Source organism: Neofelis nebulosa, chromosome 7, assembly GCF_028018385.1.
Source record: "Neofelis nebulosa isolate mNeoNeb1 chromosome 7, mNeoNeb1.pri, whole genome shotgun sequence".
Taxonomy (NCBI): Eukaryota; Metazoa; Chordata; class Mammalia; order Carnivora; family Felidae; genus Neofelis; species Neofelis nebulosa.
In genome coordinates this window covers 63,899,802-63,915,157 of record NC_080788.1, presented here as the reverse complement: position 1 = coordinate 63,915,157, position 15,356 = coordinate 63,899,802, and the positions used below count along the sequence as shown (strand labels likewise).

The 15,356-nt window shown below is 39.1% G+C and overlaps 1 protein-coding gene across 1 annotated transcript in view; it reads right to left on the bottom strand.

The window, feature by feature from the left end:
- Positions 1-15,356, bottom strand: part of GPR176 (G protein-coupled receptor 176) — a 125,428-nt gene that overhangs the window by 3,738 nt on the left and 106,334 nt on the right. The window contains exon 2 of the mRNA XM_058738235.1: positions 4,716-4,968. Within this exon, the coding sequence (XP_058594218.1) occupies positions 4,716-4,968 (253 nt within the window). The remainder of the gene's footprint in view (positions 1-4,715; positions 4,969-15,356) is intronic.

Sequence of the window (15,356 nt, the reverse complement as noted above, 5' to 3'; positions counted from 1 at the left end):
TCTGTGCCTACAGCTCAGAGCCTGGAGCCTGCTTTGGATTCTGTGTCCTCTCTCTCTTTGTTTCTCCTTTGCTCACATTCTCTCTCTCCCAAAAATAGAGATTTAAAAAACATTAAAAAAAAAAAAAAAGGAAGTTAGACCTTAAGTTTTGAGGACTTTCCCACATAATAGAAGTACACTAGGCCAAAAAAAGTACCTTTTCAAAAAATGAGCAGAGAAGAGCCCTGTCATATAGGACTGTCAAGACTATAAGGGAAACAAGTAAATCATTTCATTTCATAGCTAGTTATAAATATTGCCACTAGCATTAGATCCCAAAGAGTGCCTTCAATATAAAGGATGTCTCCCCTCTACGTAAAGACATCTATTTTTTCAATTTAACGGTAAAGGTAACTTTTTTTTGTAAAAAAAAAATTTTACAAGGGCTAGAAGAGCGTAAGTGCAATTTTCAGAGCCACTAAGAGAAAGAAATTTGTGTACAGACATATCCAAAGCAGCCTTGGGCCACAGTGCACGCATGGATATCATTAGCATTTACAAGGTGCCCAGGGCAGAGGAGCCCCATGTGAAGGACGGACTCTGACAAGGTCCTTGCACAAAATCAATTCAACTGACAAAAATTATTCCTGCTCAATAGCCATTGTTCCCATGATAATCACTCAGTGACCCTAAGAACAATTACGTCTAAAATGCCTGCACGATTAGATTTTTGTTAAAATCAGATCAGCCCTTTCTTCCTTCAAGCTTTAACGTGATCAGAACTGCAAAAGCACTTTGTTTCAATATCACCAACGATTTAGGGAAACTGAGTAATTCTTCAGACCCTAAGAACCATATCTGTCATGAAAGGGCTGCCACCAGTCATCAGACCTATGGTCAGCATAGGTCTCTGCGGTCAGCTAAAGCTGGAGTCGACCTTCCGCCTCTATTAACATTCATCACTTATGGGGTCAGATAAGCATGCGTGCCTCCCTGCCACAAGGATCTCTGAGCACCACCTATATGCCAGGTACTGCACCAGGCACTGGGTTACAAAGATGAAAAGACACACAGGAACATCCCTAAACTCCATGCGGAAAAAAGGCATGCAGATGAGCAATTATGACAGGAGATGATGGCTCTTCTAGAGGTGTGCACAAAGGAGGTACCAGAAAAGGAGCACCTGGGAAAATGTCAACAGAAGGTGGCACCGTGGTGGAGTCTGGCAGGGGACAGGCTGGGGGGAGAATGTTCCAGGCTGAGGGAGATACGATGTAAGCACATGACCATGGATGATCAGGAATGGATGGAATGTGGTGAAATGTGTTCTAGATCTCTTTCTGGGAGGGAAAGAAAGAGAAAGTACATAACAAAGAGTTATGCATGCCCTCAATGTCTTTCTCTGAGTACGCATACATTTCTAATCACAACTCATCAGTCCACTGTAAAGGTGTTGTGCCCACACATGAACACATTCCCATTTAGCAACTGACAGGTAACAAGACCAGGCTCCCACTGTGTATTGGAAAAGCACACGGGCTTGCTATAAATCATTTTGTTAATGTTTACATCACTAGAAGATGATGTAGGAAGTGGCCTCCCAACTAACTTGCTGACTCAGGGCCATGACGCAAATATCTGAGAAAGAAGTGAGAGAAAGGATTGTCTTCCCTTCATCTTCATGCACGCCCTACTTACACTTGACAGTAACCTGTTTCTCTGTATAATAAAATAGGTTTTTTTTTACCAGTCTTTTTTTTTCCTACTAAAATGACTTATGTACTTTTTTTTTTTAAATCATAGCAAAAATACAATAGATTTTTGGCTGAAAAGAGAATAAGGATTTCTTATTGTTTACATATTTTCTTGTCTAACACTGAGGGCCCAGAAGCAACCCTCAGGGATTACTGCATAGCTTCCAGGCACGATGGCAACATGTTCAGAATCCGGTGTTCACACTCTTACTGCATCCTATTGTAAAAATCTTCCAGGGCTCATAGCAGCATGATGCACAATAGCCAGAAAGTGGAAACAACCCAGATGCCTGTCAACTAGTAAATGGGTGAACAAAACATGGCATATCCACGCAAGGGAATATTTATTCAACAATAATAAAAAAAAAAGAATGGAGCAAAATTTTAAGAGTAGATTCTGAGAGTTCTCCTCGCAAGGAAAAACACCACATTTTTTTCTTTTCTTTTTTGGGGGGTTGGGGAGTTTCGGTACAAGACAATGGATGTTAACTAAACTTACTCTGGCAAACATTTCACAATATACGTAAACCCAGTCATTCTGCTGTACACCTTGAACTTCTACATTGCTATACATCAATTATATCTCAACAGAACTAGGGATAAGGGACGAAGCTGTAAAGCTACTGCATGGATGAACCCTGAAAACATTAAGCTGAGTGAAGGAAGCTCGACACAAAACAACAAGTCGAATGACTCCACAATAAGATATGTCCACAAAAGCAACAAATAGAGACGGAAGGTAGGTCAGTGGTTGCCTTGGTCCATAGGTGGGAAAGGGAAGTGACCGTAAGCGAGCAGGAGGTTTCTTTTTAGGGTCATGGAAATGTTCTAAATGTCAGTTGCGGTGATGGCTGCACCTCTCTGTAAAAATACGAAGATTCATTAACTTGTACACTTAAAATGGGTGAATTTTATGACATGTAAATAGTATCTCCACAAAACGGTTGAAGAACACTTTCAAGAAAGAAAAGCCCACCTCGCGGATGGAAGATGGAAGACCTCACCAAGCAGGTGGCAGAAGGAGCGTGGGAAGGACCCCTGCTGTGAACATGGAATAGTTAAAACACAAAATGCATTAGGGCATCCACCCGGCTGTAAGTGGATTTTTCACTCCAACCTTACCCTGCTAGATTCCAGGGCTGTGCGATGATGGCACTTTCCAGATATTCAGAGACATCTTGCTGAGCATGGAAGAGACACGCACGGCAAAATGGCATGACATGGGGCACGTTCAGCTTGCTGAAGGGATTGAGTGACGCACATAATCTTTTTTGAATGAAAATTAGTTGCCAACATTTAAAAATAGTAAAACTCAGGGCACCTGGCGGATTCAGTTGGTAAAGCATGCCACTCTTGACCTCAGGGTCATGAATTCAGGCCCTACGTTGGGTGTAGAGGTCATTTAAAAAAAAAAATCTTAAAAAAAATAAAAATGGTAAAACTCCAGATTTCTGATTTCTCTTCTGAGAAAATAGAAAGTCATGCCTACGGAGTCTAGATACCCACAAAGTAACAATTAGCTGCATCTGCTGGGTCACTGACCCCTACGAACAGGAATGCAGACACAAAACACCCTGGTCTGTGACATTTGGCTTTGTCACCTGCTTCTGCTGACCCTGTAGATGGTGAAATTCTAGTGATAAACTCCCAAAGAGCTAGAGTGGCTCCTAGCAAGATCTGACGGTAAAATAATTGCAGACAATATATCTAAGGAAAGCTGTGCCAATCAAAAGGGAAACCTCAAGATAAACAAATATTGGTGTAGCCTTTCCAAGCACAGGCCATAAATAATTCACTTAACTTTTCTTACTACTGAGGAACCTTAGGCTCAGAAAGGTTAAGCCACTTTGCCCAAAGCAACCCAGCAAAAAAGCAGTGTGCGTAGGACTTAAAGCTAACTTAAGGCTCCAGAGCCCTCTCTCTTACCCGCAAAGTCAATGACTCCTCTTAGTACACTGGGGACTTTGTGTGACTCTGTGTCCTTCCATGCAGATGACCCTGGGCAGTTGATTCAATCAGAATTCCAGGTCTGAGGCTGAAGTGACTCCACAGATTGGTTCTGTAATCCATGTCCTCATAGATCATTAAGGAATTGTGTTTTGAACGGACGAGTTTAAAAATTCCAAATTCATCCAAAATGTAGTTAAATTTATCAATGGGGATAAAGCCAGAGAGCCAACACTTCCCCTCAGGAACTTTTCCTCTCTGTAAATCTTGAAATCGAAAGTACTCATGGATGCAAAACGCTTTCCAGCTCTTGTCTGCTTGTTTAGTTCTATTCTCTAAAATGTATTATTATCTGAAATGGTCTTCACTAAGTGCTATCAATAAAAAGAGAAGGCAGGAAGCTGTTGATTACTGAAATCTTCACACTTGACCCTGATGAATTTGATCAAATTATGTATGATGGCAGTAGCTAAAATATGATTCATTTCCAAATGAACACCCTTATAAAGAGGATGGGAAGAGAAAACAACCACCACCACAGTATAAAGGCTTGGAAATAAATCCTCCGGAGGAATTCTGCCATTGTCTTGCCAACTCCAAGTGGTTATATAGTGATTTGTTAAATAACCACTGAACTGTTCCCTTTTCTTCCACAAACATTTTCATCCTACATCAAAAAACACTAATTGCAGAGTTATCAATCAGATGCGCAATCTACTACAAATTGCAACGCCAATGCCACCAATTCCAACCAAGCTGAAGCAACATCATGATCCAGTCTGCCCCAGCAACTTCATGATGTATCCCCCACAAATGCCACATCTTCTCTAAAGGTCTTATTTTCTGTAGCTGCCGTGAAATCAACATGACTTTTGTGAGTCATCTGTTTCAAACGTTCATTCTCTTTCACTTGACCCCAAGCAGACTACAAAGCAAAGTGTGGAACACCGACTATTTGCCATTTTGCTTTGTGATGCTAATATTTCCATGCACTTGAAAAAAAAAAAAATGTGAACCCTGGCTACCTGATCTTACCTGTCCAAGGCAATGGCAGGGAAGCTGAGGATAGTCACGGAGCAGAAGACTTTGTGCAAAAATTTGACGACCTTGCAGAAGAGCATGGTGTAGATCCACCAGCAACAGTGAGGACTAGTGCTAAGGATGATGTCAAAAGGCACACACACCAGGCTGGCACAAATCCCAGAGCAGGCCAGGTTTTTAATGAACCTGTTGGTGACAGATTTGAACACGGTTGTGCGGCAAGTTGACCATAACACCATGAAGTTTCCTGGCCAGATATGCAAAAAAAAAAAAAAAAAAGGTTTTTTAAATTAAAAATAATAAATTAAATAAAAAGAAAGAAAGAAGACAAAAAAGGAAAAAAAGAAACCGGTTAAAAAAAAGATTGAAAAGCCATTTGAGAGTTTATTTCAAAGAATCATTTAAATACTTACATATTACATTGTCAATGTGCGTAAAATTATTAAATCACTTATGTACGCACCAAAAAGTCTAGGAGAAATTTTAGTGGTAAGTTTTGTTATTTAACTTTAGACTTAACAGTATAAGGTAATGATTCGGTCTCATCTGAGTATAAAGAATTTGCTACACATTACTTAATCTCAGGCAGCCTACTTTTACCAAGTTTGTGAACAACCTCCATGTTGCCAAACTCTGCAAGACAAATAGGACGCAAGCCATATGTGCCATTAAAAACTTCTAGCGGCCCATATTTTTCAAAAATAAAAAGAAGTAGGTGACATTTTAAGATTATACTTTATTTAACCCAGTATATCCCAAACATTAGCATTTCAACATGTAATCGTTACTTTCAAAAGTACTGGTGAAATATTTTTCATTCTTGTTTTTGTATCTGTTTCTGAAATTTGGTATGCACTTTTCCAGTGTTTATTTATTTATTTTTTGAGAGAGAGAGAGAGAGAGAGAGAGAGAGAGCAAACTGGGGAGAGACAGAGGGAGAGAAAGAATCCCAAGTAAGCTTTGCACTGTCAAAGCAGAATCCAATATGGGGCACCGACCGTAAGATCATGACCTGAGCTGAAAACAAGGGCTGGATACTTAATCGACTGAGTAAGCCAGGCAAGCCGGGTGTGCATTTTTTAAATTGAAACATAATTGCCATGTAATATCATATTTATTTTAGGTGCCCATGGTGTACATTTTATTTTACACTTACAACACATTTCAATTTGCACTAGTCACATCTCAAGTCCTCAATAGCAACTTGAGGCTACCATACAGGTTTGTACTGTTCTAGACCTCCAGCAGCAATGACACATCTTTGAGCACTTCCCTATTGCGGCTTCCATAGGCCTATACTCTCCTGGTTTTCTCCTACCCTCCCACCTCTCTCTTTTTCTCAGCTACCTCTCTCCTCACTTAAAAACTGAATTATTTGGTTCTAAGAACTTGAATCAGACCACAATATTGGGAAAGGAGCACCCACACTCAATGCCTAATTGACCACACATAAGAAAATGTGTGTACATATACACTCTCACATTCTCACTCACACTTACAAGCACATGAGCATACACATACACATGCAGACACACAAATAAACACACAACCAAGTAAGATAATTATATATTTGGTCATTTCATCCTATTAGCACTTTAGATTCTTTTTAGCTTCATAAGGCATACTAAGGACAAGTATACGTTTTTTTTTAATTTTTTTTTTTCAACGTTTTTTAATTTATTTTTGGGACAGAGAGAGACAGAGCATGAACGGGGGAGGGGCAGAGAGAGAGGGAGACACAGAATCGGAAACAGGCTCCAGGCTCCGAGCCATCAGCCCAGAGCCTGACGCGGGGCTCGAACTCACGGACCGCGAGATCGTGACCTGGCTGAAGTCGGACGCTTAACCGACTGCGCCACCCAGGCGCCCCAGGACAAGTATACGTTTTACGTAACACACTATTCAACCTTGAGATACTTTTTATTTTAATTTTTTTTTTCAACGTTTTTTATTTATTTTTGGGACAGAGAGAGACAGAGCATGAACGGGGGAGGGGCAGAGAGAGAGGGAGACACAGAATTGGAAACAGGCTCCAGGCTCCGAGCCATCAGCCCAGAGCCTGACGCGGGGCTCGAACTCACGGACCGCGAGATCGTGACCTGGCTGAAGTCGGACGCTTAACCGACTGCGCCACCCAGGCGCCCCATGAGATACTTTTTATTTTAGAGATCATGTTCTAAATCACCTAATCCGGGGCGCCTGGGTGGCTCAGTCAGTTGAACAACCGACTCTGGCTTAGGTCGTGATCTCACGGTTCATGGGCTCGAGCCCCATGTCAGGCTCTGTGCTGACAGCTCAGTCTGAAGCCTGCTTCGCATTCTGTGTCTTCTTCTCTCTCTGCCCATCCCCAGCTCATACTCTCTCTCTCTCTCAAAAATAAATAAACATTAAACAAAAATTTTTTAATAAATAAAATAAATCACCTAATCCCCCTTGGAAATAATTCAGGTTCTGTACCCATTACTCCTCCTGATATATTCTCATTATATATTCTAATACTAGATTCCGTGACAATATTCAAAGCCCAGGCTATGGGGACAGCAACAAGGTACACACTCACAACCTTCAAAACCATTTGGACAAACCTACTTTCCCTGGGAGTACTGTTGCTCTATCATTCCTCCCAATCTAAAATATAAATAAAGATTCCTCTTTACCTGGTAGACTTCCTACTTAAAAATAATTGATGTTGAAGACGCAGACATGTCAATTAACTACTACTCACAGACAGTACTTGACAGACCTTGAGGAACTAACCAGGAAGTATTTTGTAAACTAAATTTTGCCTCTAAAATTTTTTGACAATGGCTGTTCTTTTTAACTGGTTCACAGGCTTGGCATCTTTGAAACTAATAATCCTTGTGTGTTAAAGAGACTAATTACCAAAATAAAGTATTGCAAAAGTGACTTGGAAAATAATGTGCCTTTGGGAATCTTCCTGAGAAAACAAATTGCTCTTTAAAAACACTCAGCTTCCCCAGACTCACAGCAGCAAGAAAATTCATGGTCATGCTTTTACAAAAAAATAACATATCACACAGAATATTCTAAAAACTGAAACTCGAAAAAAGCAAATGAAAAGTGGAGGCAAATGTTAAATTATAAGAAAAATTCTAAGAAGACAAACAGCCAAGAGAGAGGCCAAAGTGAATCAGCAAGGATTAGAAAGACTACAGAGGGATGTTTACACTCAGCAAACACCATGTAATATAAGAGCAAATCTAAGCAAGGGAAGTAATACTATTCCATAATAGAAGAAACAAAACAGACAACTACTTTGTGTAGAACGTAATTTTAAATTTCTTCTTAGCTTCAGTTTGCAGCCAAAAAATAACCAAGAACAGAGTCTCTTAGGTTAAAAGAATTATGTAAAATGAATTATTAGTAAGTGCTTTTAATTAACATGCCAGATAATAATAGGAATGACTTTTAGCCTGTATTTTAATTTAAAGTGGCTTTCCTATAGGTAGCAAATAGTTGACTCTTACTTCTTTAACTGATCTGGCTCTTTTAATTGATGTGCTTAGGTCATTTGTATTTAATGTAAATATTAATATGGTTGGAGTAAAATCTGCCCTCTTGTTACTTGTTTACTATTTGTTCTATCCATTCTTTGTTCCTTTCTTTCCTCTTTATCTTCCTGATGTTGGATTGAATACTTTTCAGATTCCATTCTACTACCACTATTGCCTTTTTACATACTTTAAACAATTTTTTGTAATGGTTTCCCTATGTTTACTATTTACATGTTTAATTACAGTTAACTTTCAAATTCTATTATACTGCTTCACATGTAGTGTAACAATCTTCTAACAGCATATTCCTAACTCCTTCCTACTAACCTTTGCACTTCCAGTGTCATACAATATTTTTATATAAATTACAAACCCAAAATATATCGCTGAAATTTTTATTTTCAACAATTTTTAGAGTAATTTAAAATGAGACATAAAAGTTTTTTTATATGTATCTTCACTTAAACCACTTTGTGAGATCTTCATTTCCTTGTGTATTTCCAAGTTTCTGCCTGCTATCATATTCCTCATGCCTGAAAAACTTCCCTTAACATTTTTTGTAGAGCAGGTCTGCTAATAATTAATTCTCTCAGAGTCTGTCTGAATGTCTCCCTTTTTACTTCATTTATTTTTTTTATTTTTTTTTTATTTTTTATTTTTGGGACAGAGAGAGAGACAGAGCATGAACGGGGGAGGGGCAGAGAGAGAGGGAGACACAGAATCGGAAACAGGCTCCAGGCTCCGAGCCATCAGCCCAGAGCCTGACGCGGGGCTCGAACTCACGGACCGCGAGATCGTGACCTGGCTGAAGTCGGACGCTTAACCGACTGCGCCACCCAGGCGCCCCTTTAATTTTTTTTAATATTTATTTATTTTTGAGCGACAGAGAGACAGAATGCGAGTGGGTTAGGGGTAGAGAGAGAGGGAGGCACAGAATCCAAAGCAGGCTCCAGGCTCTGAGCTGTCAGCACAGAGCCCAACGCGGGGCTCGAACTCACGAGCTGTAAGATCATGACCTGAGCTGAAGTCGGACGCTCAACCGACTGCGCCACCCAGGCACCCCAATTTCCTTCATTTATTTTTGTGAAAGAGAGAGAGTGTGTGCATGTGCATGTGAATGGGGAGGGGCAGAGAGAGAGAGAGAGAGAGAGAGAGAGAGAGAGAGAGAATCTTAAGGAGGGTCCATGCCCAGCACAGAGCCCAACTTGACATTCAATCTCACCATCATGAGATCACAACCTGACCTGTGCTGAAATTAAGGGTTGGTCACTTAACCAACTGAGCCACCCAGGTGCCCCTTTCCTTCATTTTTAAAAATGTTTTCATGTTTACTTATTTATTTTGAGAGAGAGAGAGCATGCATGCAAGAGCATACATGCATGAGTGGGGAAGGGGCAGAGACAAGAGGGAAAGAGAATCCCAAGCATGCTCCACACTATCAGCGCAGAGCCAGATGTGGGACTCAGTCTCATGAACCATGAGATCATGACTTGAGCTCAGATCAAGAATTGGTCACTTGACCAACTGAGCTACCCAGGCACCCTTCCTTCACTTTTGAAAGACATTTTTGCTGGGTATAATTTTCTGAGTTGAATGAAGTTTTCCTCTAGTACCTGACAGATGTCACCGTATTATCTTCTGGATTTCATATTTTCTGATAATATGTCTGCCATAAATCTTACCTCTGTTCTTCTGTGTGTATTCTGTCCATTTTCTCCAACTGCCTTCAAGGTTTTCTCTTTCTCTGGGGCGCCTGGGTGGCTCAGTCAGTTGAACTTCTGACCAGCTCAGGTCATGATCTCATGGTCTGTGAGTTCGAGCCCTGCATCGGGCTCTGTGCTGACAGCCCAGAGCCTGGAGCCTGCTTCAGATTCTGTGTCTCCCTCTCTCTCTGACCCTCCCCTGTTCATGCTCTGTCTCTCTCTGTCTCAAAGACAAATAAACATTAAAAAAAATTTTTTTTAAAGATTTTGTCTTTCTTTTTGGTTTTTACCAGTTTGAATATGATGTGCCTAGAAGTATGAGTGTGTGTGTGTGCGCGCGCACGTCTCTGTGTTTGTATACACCTGGTTCAGGCACTCCAATCTTCTTGGATCTATGATTTGATACCTTTTATTATTTTTGGAAAATTCCTGGCCAGTCAATATTTCTTCAATATTTCTTCTGCCCCATTCTCTCTCACTTCTCTTTCTGGGATTCTAATTACATGTGGTATGTGTGGTAAGCACAATAATGCCCCATCACCAAAGATGTCTATATCCTAATCCCTGCAATTTATGAATATGTTAGGTTACATGACCAAGAGGAATTAAACCTCCTGCTCAGTTGGCCTTAAGGTAGGGAGATTACCCTGGATTATCATAGTTTTTAATTATTCTCTATGTGATCATTTCAATATCTGGATCATACCTGAGTTAAGATTGTGATTCTGTGTCTCTTGACAGTGAGTTTTTGTTTTGTTTTCTTTTTATGTCTCCTAATTTTAGGGTGAAAGCCAGATATCATCTTTAGGATAATAGATACTGGTAAACAGTATCTACAGGACATTTGGACAGATATGCACACACAAACATACACAATTATGCCAAAGAAGTATTTAGGTTAGATTCCAGACCCCAAGCTATGGGTCAACAAGGGTCAACATCCTCTTTTAGTAGTCCCATAAATATAGACAGGATTTACATAGGTGAAAACCAAGAAATAACATGTTTCATAATTTTTTTAAAGTGAGAGAATAGGAAAAGAAGGGGGAAAAAAGAAGAGCCAGGCACCAAGAAATATAAGTATTCTATGTGAAGTAGACACCTCCTACTATGCCATAGACCTATGGTTCCTAAATCTTCATAATCATTGGGATCACCTGGGAAGCTTTTAAAATGCAGATTCCTGTGTCTCAGCCCAACTGAATAAGAACCCTGAAGGGCCTGGGAATCCTTTATTGTATGTGTAGGAAATTCTGATGACAGCTAATAAGGAGCACTACCACCGCCACTCACTGTCAGCTTCACCATACTGAGCACCCCAAAGTACCCATTGTTTTTTGGGTTTTTTTTCAAAGAGAGCTTTTCCCCAGTACTGGAAGCAAAAACATGCCAAATCACATTGAGCTCTAGTTATAACCTTTATAGAGCCCCAAGGAAATCCTTCTCTGGTCAATGATCAGTACTAGACTGCTGCTCAGCTTCTCAACATGGCCTGTGGACACAGGCTGAGCTACAGCTGTAGAAATAGCTTTTCCTACCAGAGGAGAAATACAAGACAGGATGACATCTTTCACCAATTTTTTTATTATCCATGCTCGTTGACTCGTGGCATCTTTCCCAGCTGCTCACCATCGTTGACAAAACAGAAAGGATAGACAGATTTTAATTCACTTTAATCCATTCATTTCCAGTTTTTAAAATGAGCTCATTCATGTAGTCACCATAGAGTTTATATTTAGCCATTGAAAGCATATATTTTGTTTTATAAAGAAGAGGAAAAAGTGAAAAATATGGTTCCTTATTGGAAGCTGCACAGGGAAGGAAAAGGCAGGATGAAACAAAAGAGAATGAAACTCAAGAGCCTTGCTTTCTGGGCTACAGTTCTGATATTGTGTAATATAGATTATACCTTGGCCATTAGGACTGCTCTAATTACTTGGGAGATCTAAAACTTCAGGGCACCATTTTTGTTTGGGGTTGTTTTTTTGTGTTTCCCAAGTGAAACACCTTATTGTGTCTTATAATTATTAAGGGAAGACATAGTTAATTTTTTTAATTCAGACAATAAATAAGGAATAAATGAATAAGATAGTAAAATTAAATAATAAAAGTAAAAATTACCCACCCATTGACAACCATCTGTAAGCTTAAAGTATTTATCCTTCCAAACTTCTTCTTATATATACACAATTTCACTGATGCCAGTGGGACCAACCTATTCACACTGGTTTTTAATTAGGTCTTGTCACCATATCAACCGTCTTTCTACAACAATAAATAAAAATAGATTTATATCGTTTTAACAGCTGCGCAAAAGCAACAGTGCTTTTAAAGTTATGCCCAAATTTACTTCATGTATGTGTATGTATATCCAGATAGATAGATAGATAGATAGATAGATAGATAGATAGATAGATAGATAGATTTGGAAACTAAACTGATTATTTACTGAGGACACATTCCTAGAGGCAGAATTTCTGAGTCAAAGACTTCCACATTTTTATATATATTGCTAAATGACCCTCCACAAAGGCATATGAGAGAGCTGGCTTCCCCATATGCTTGCTAAAAGTTCTGCAGTTTCACTAAAATCTTTGGAATTTGGCACGTTTTTCCTCAATCCTAGGATTTATGTTTTCCTTACTTCTAGAAAATGTTCATCCACTGCCTGTCTGAATTTGGCCCTACCCTCTTTCTCTTTCTTCTGGTCTTCTGAAAACTTGCATTGAACTTATATTAGGCCTCATTCTAATGGTTGTATCTCTTGACGTTTCCTTCATATTTTCCATCAATGCATCCTCTTCAGACAACTGGATGATATTTCTCAGCTCTACCTTCCATTTTACCAATTCTTAATTAATCTGAAAATAACAAAATCATATTTTTATAGCTTTTTGAGTATCAAGCTTTTTGAAATTTGAATTTGAGTCTACTTTGGACTGCCTACTCTGTATTCCCAGTGGCCAGTTATTGTACCATGGCACCGGAGTGAACTCAAAACCACAAAGGGTCAAGAAAGTCAAAAAAGGAATTAATGATCTTGGCATGGTTTCATCAAGAAAAATAAAAAAATCTCAAAAATAATGGTGACTGCCATTTAATGCTTTAAATCCAATTATCAATAAGTTTGAAATCAGCAAGAGATTAATCAGGGCACAGGCTTTGGAGTCAGAAGATCTTTACCAACATGTCATCATTGCCACGTGATCCAACTTTGCTAAGCCTCAGTTTCCTCATTTAGGTAAACGGGTAGAAACAATAATGGTTGTTGTGAAGGCAAAATCCATACATGATTTTAAGACGATGCTGGTAATCACTCAACTATTAGGCGACATTTTATTATGAACTGGGAGCTATATGAAACTGCAAGGTACTGAAGAACAAAAACGGAATCTAAGAATTGAGAATGAATTTCATTTATAGATAATCCACAAAAGAAACAAATGTGAATTTGTGCAGTCATTTATAGCATGAATAAAAATAAAGAAAATCCTAAAGGCCCCACCCAAAAACTACCAGAAATAATAAACGAATTCAGAAAAGCAGCCAGATACAAAATTAATACTCAAAATCGGTAGCGTTTCTATACACTATAACAAAAGAGCAGAGAAATTTTAAAAACACCTATTTACAATTGCACCAAAAAGAATAAGATCCCCAGGAATAAACTGTTTTTAGTTTATTTATGTATTTTGAGAGAGAGAGAGAGAGAGAAAGAGAGCGGGTGGGGCAGGGGCAGAGAGAGGGAGAGACAGAATCCCAAGCAGGCTCTGTGCTATCAGTGTTCGAGCCCCACGTCATGCTCTCTGCTGACAGCTCAGAGCCTGGAGCCTGCGTTGGATTCTGTGTCTCCCTCTCTCTCTGCCCCTTCCCCACTCATGCTCTGTCTGTCTGTCTGTCTGTCTGTCTCTCTCTCAAGAATAAACATTAAATTAAAAAATAAAGTTAAAAAAGTGGGCAAGGACCTGAATAGACATTTTTTTTCAAAGAAGACATACAAATGGCCAAGAGGCACATGAAAAAATGCTCACTATCACTAATCATTAGGGAAATGCAAGTCAAAACCACAATGAGATAACACCTTGCACCAATTAGAATGGCTAAAATAAAAAAACACAAGAAATAACAAGTGTTGGCAAGGATGTGGAGAAAAAGAACTCTTGCACACTGTTGATGGGAATTTAACTTGGTATAGCCACCATGAAAAACAGTATGGAGGCTCCTCAAAAACTTAAAAATAAAAATATCATATGATCCAATAATTTCACTATTGCATATTTACCCAAAGAAAATGAAAACACTAATTTGAAAAGAAAAGATATATGCACCCCTATGTATACTGCAGCATTATTTACAATAACCAAGATATGGAAGCAACCTAAGTGTCCCTCAATGGATGAATGGATAAGGATAATGTGGTATAAGCGCGCGCACACACACACACACACACACACACACACACACAGGAATACTATACAGCCATAAAAAGATGAAACTATGTCATTTGGGAAAACATGGATGGACCAAGAGGGTACTATGCTAAGTGAAATAATTCAGACTGAGAAAGATTCCACATATGATTCCACTCATAAGTAGAATCTAAAAAATAATAATAATAAACAAAAAGCAGAATCAGACCTATAAATACAGAGAACAAACTAATGGTTGCCAGAGGGGAGGAGGGTGAAGGGTTGAGCAAAATGGGTAAAAGGGAGAGGGAGATACAGGCTTCCAGTTATAGAATGAACAAGTCATGGGAATACAAGACACAGCATAAGGAACAGTCAACGATATTGTACTAGCGATGTATGAAGACATATGGTAGCTACACTTGTTTGAGCATAGCATAATGCAGAAACTTGTCAAAAATCACTAAGCTGTACCTAAAGCTAATTAACATTGTCAACTATACTCAAATAAAAAATAAAATAAAACAAAACAAAATAAAATAAAATAAAATAAAATAAAATAAAATATACACAGTCTTTGACACAGTTATTTCACTTGTGTAAATTCATCCTAAGAAATTCAGTGAAGAGAGGGAAAGTTATATTCAAAAAGATGCTAACTATAATGTTTTTATAATGGCAAAGAGCTGGAAACCTAAAGGGTTCACTATGAAAACAGCTATGTAAATTCGTGTAAACTTAATAAAATATTATAGACATTGCAATAATGATTACTATGGGGCACCTGGGTGGCTCAGTCAATTAAGCATCCGACTTCGGCTCAGGTCATGATCTCACGGTTTGTGAGTTCGAGCCCCATGTCGGGGCTCTGTGCTGACAGCTCAGAGCCTGGAGCTTGCTTCGGATTCTGTGTCTCCCTCTCTCTCTGCCCCTCTCCTGCTCTCTCTCTCTCTCTCTCTCTCTCTCTCTCTCAAAAATAAAGATTAAAAAAAATTTTTTTAAGAATGA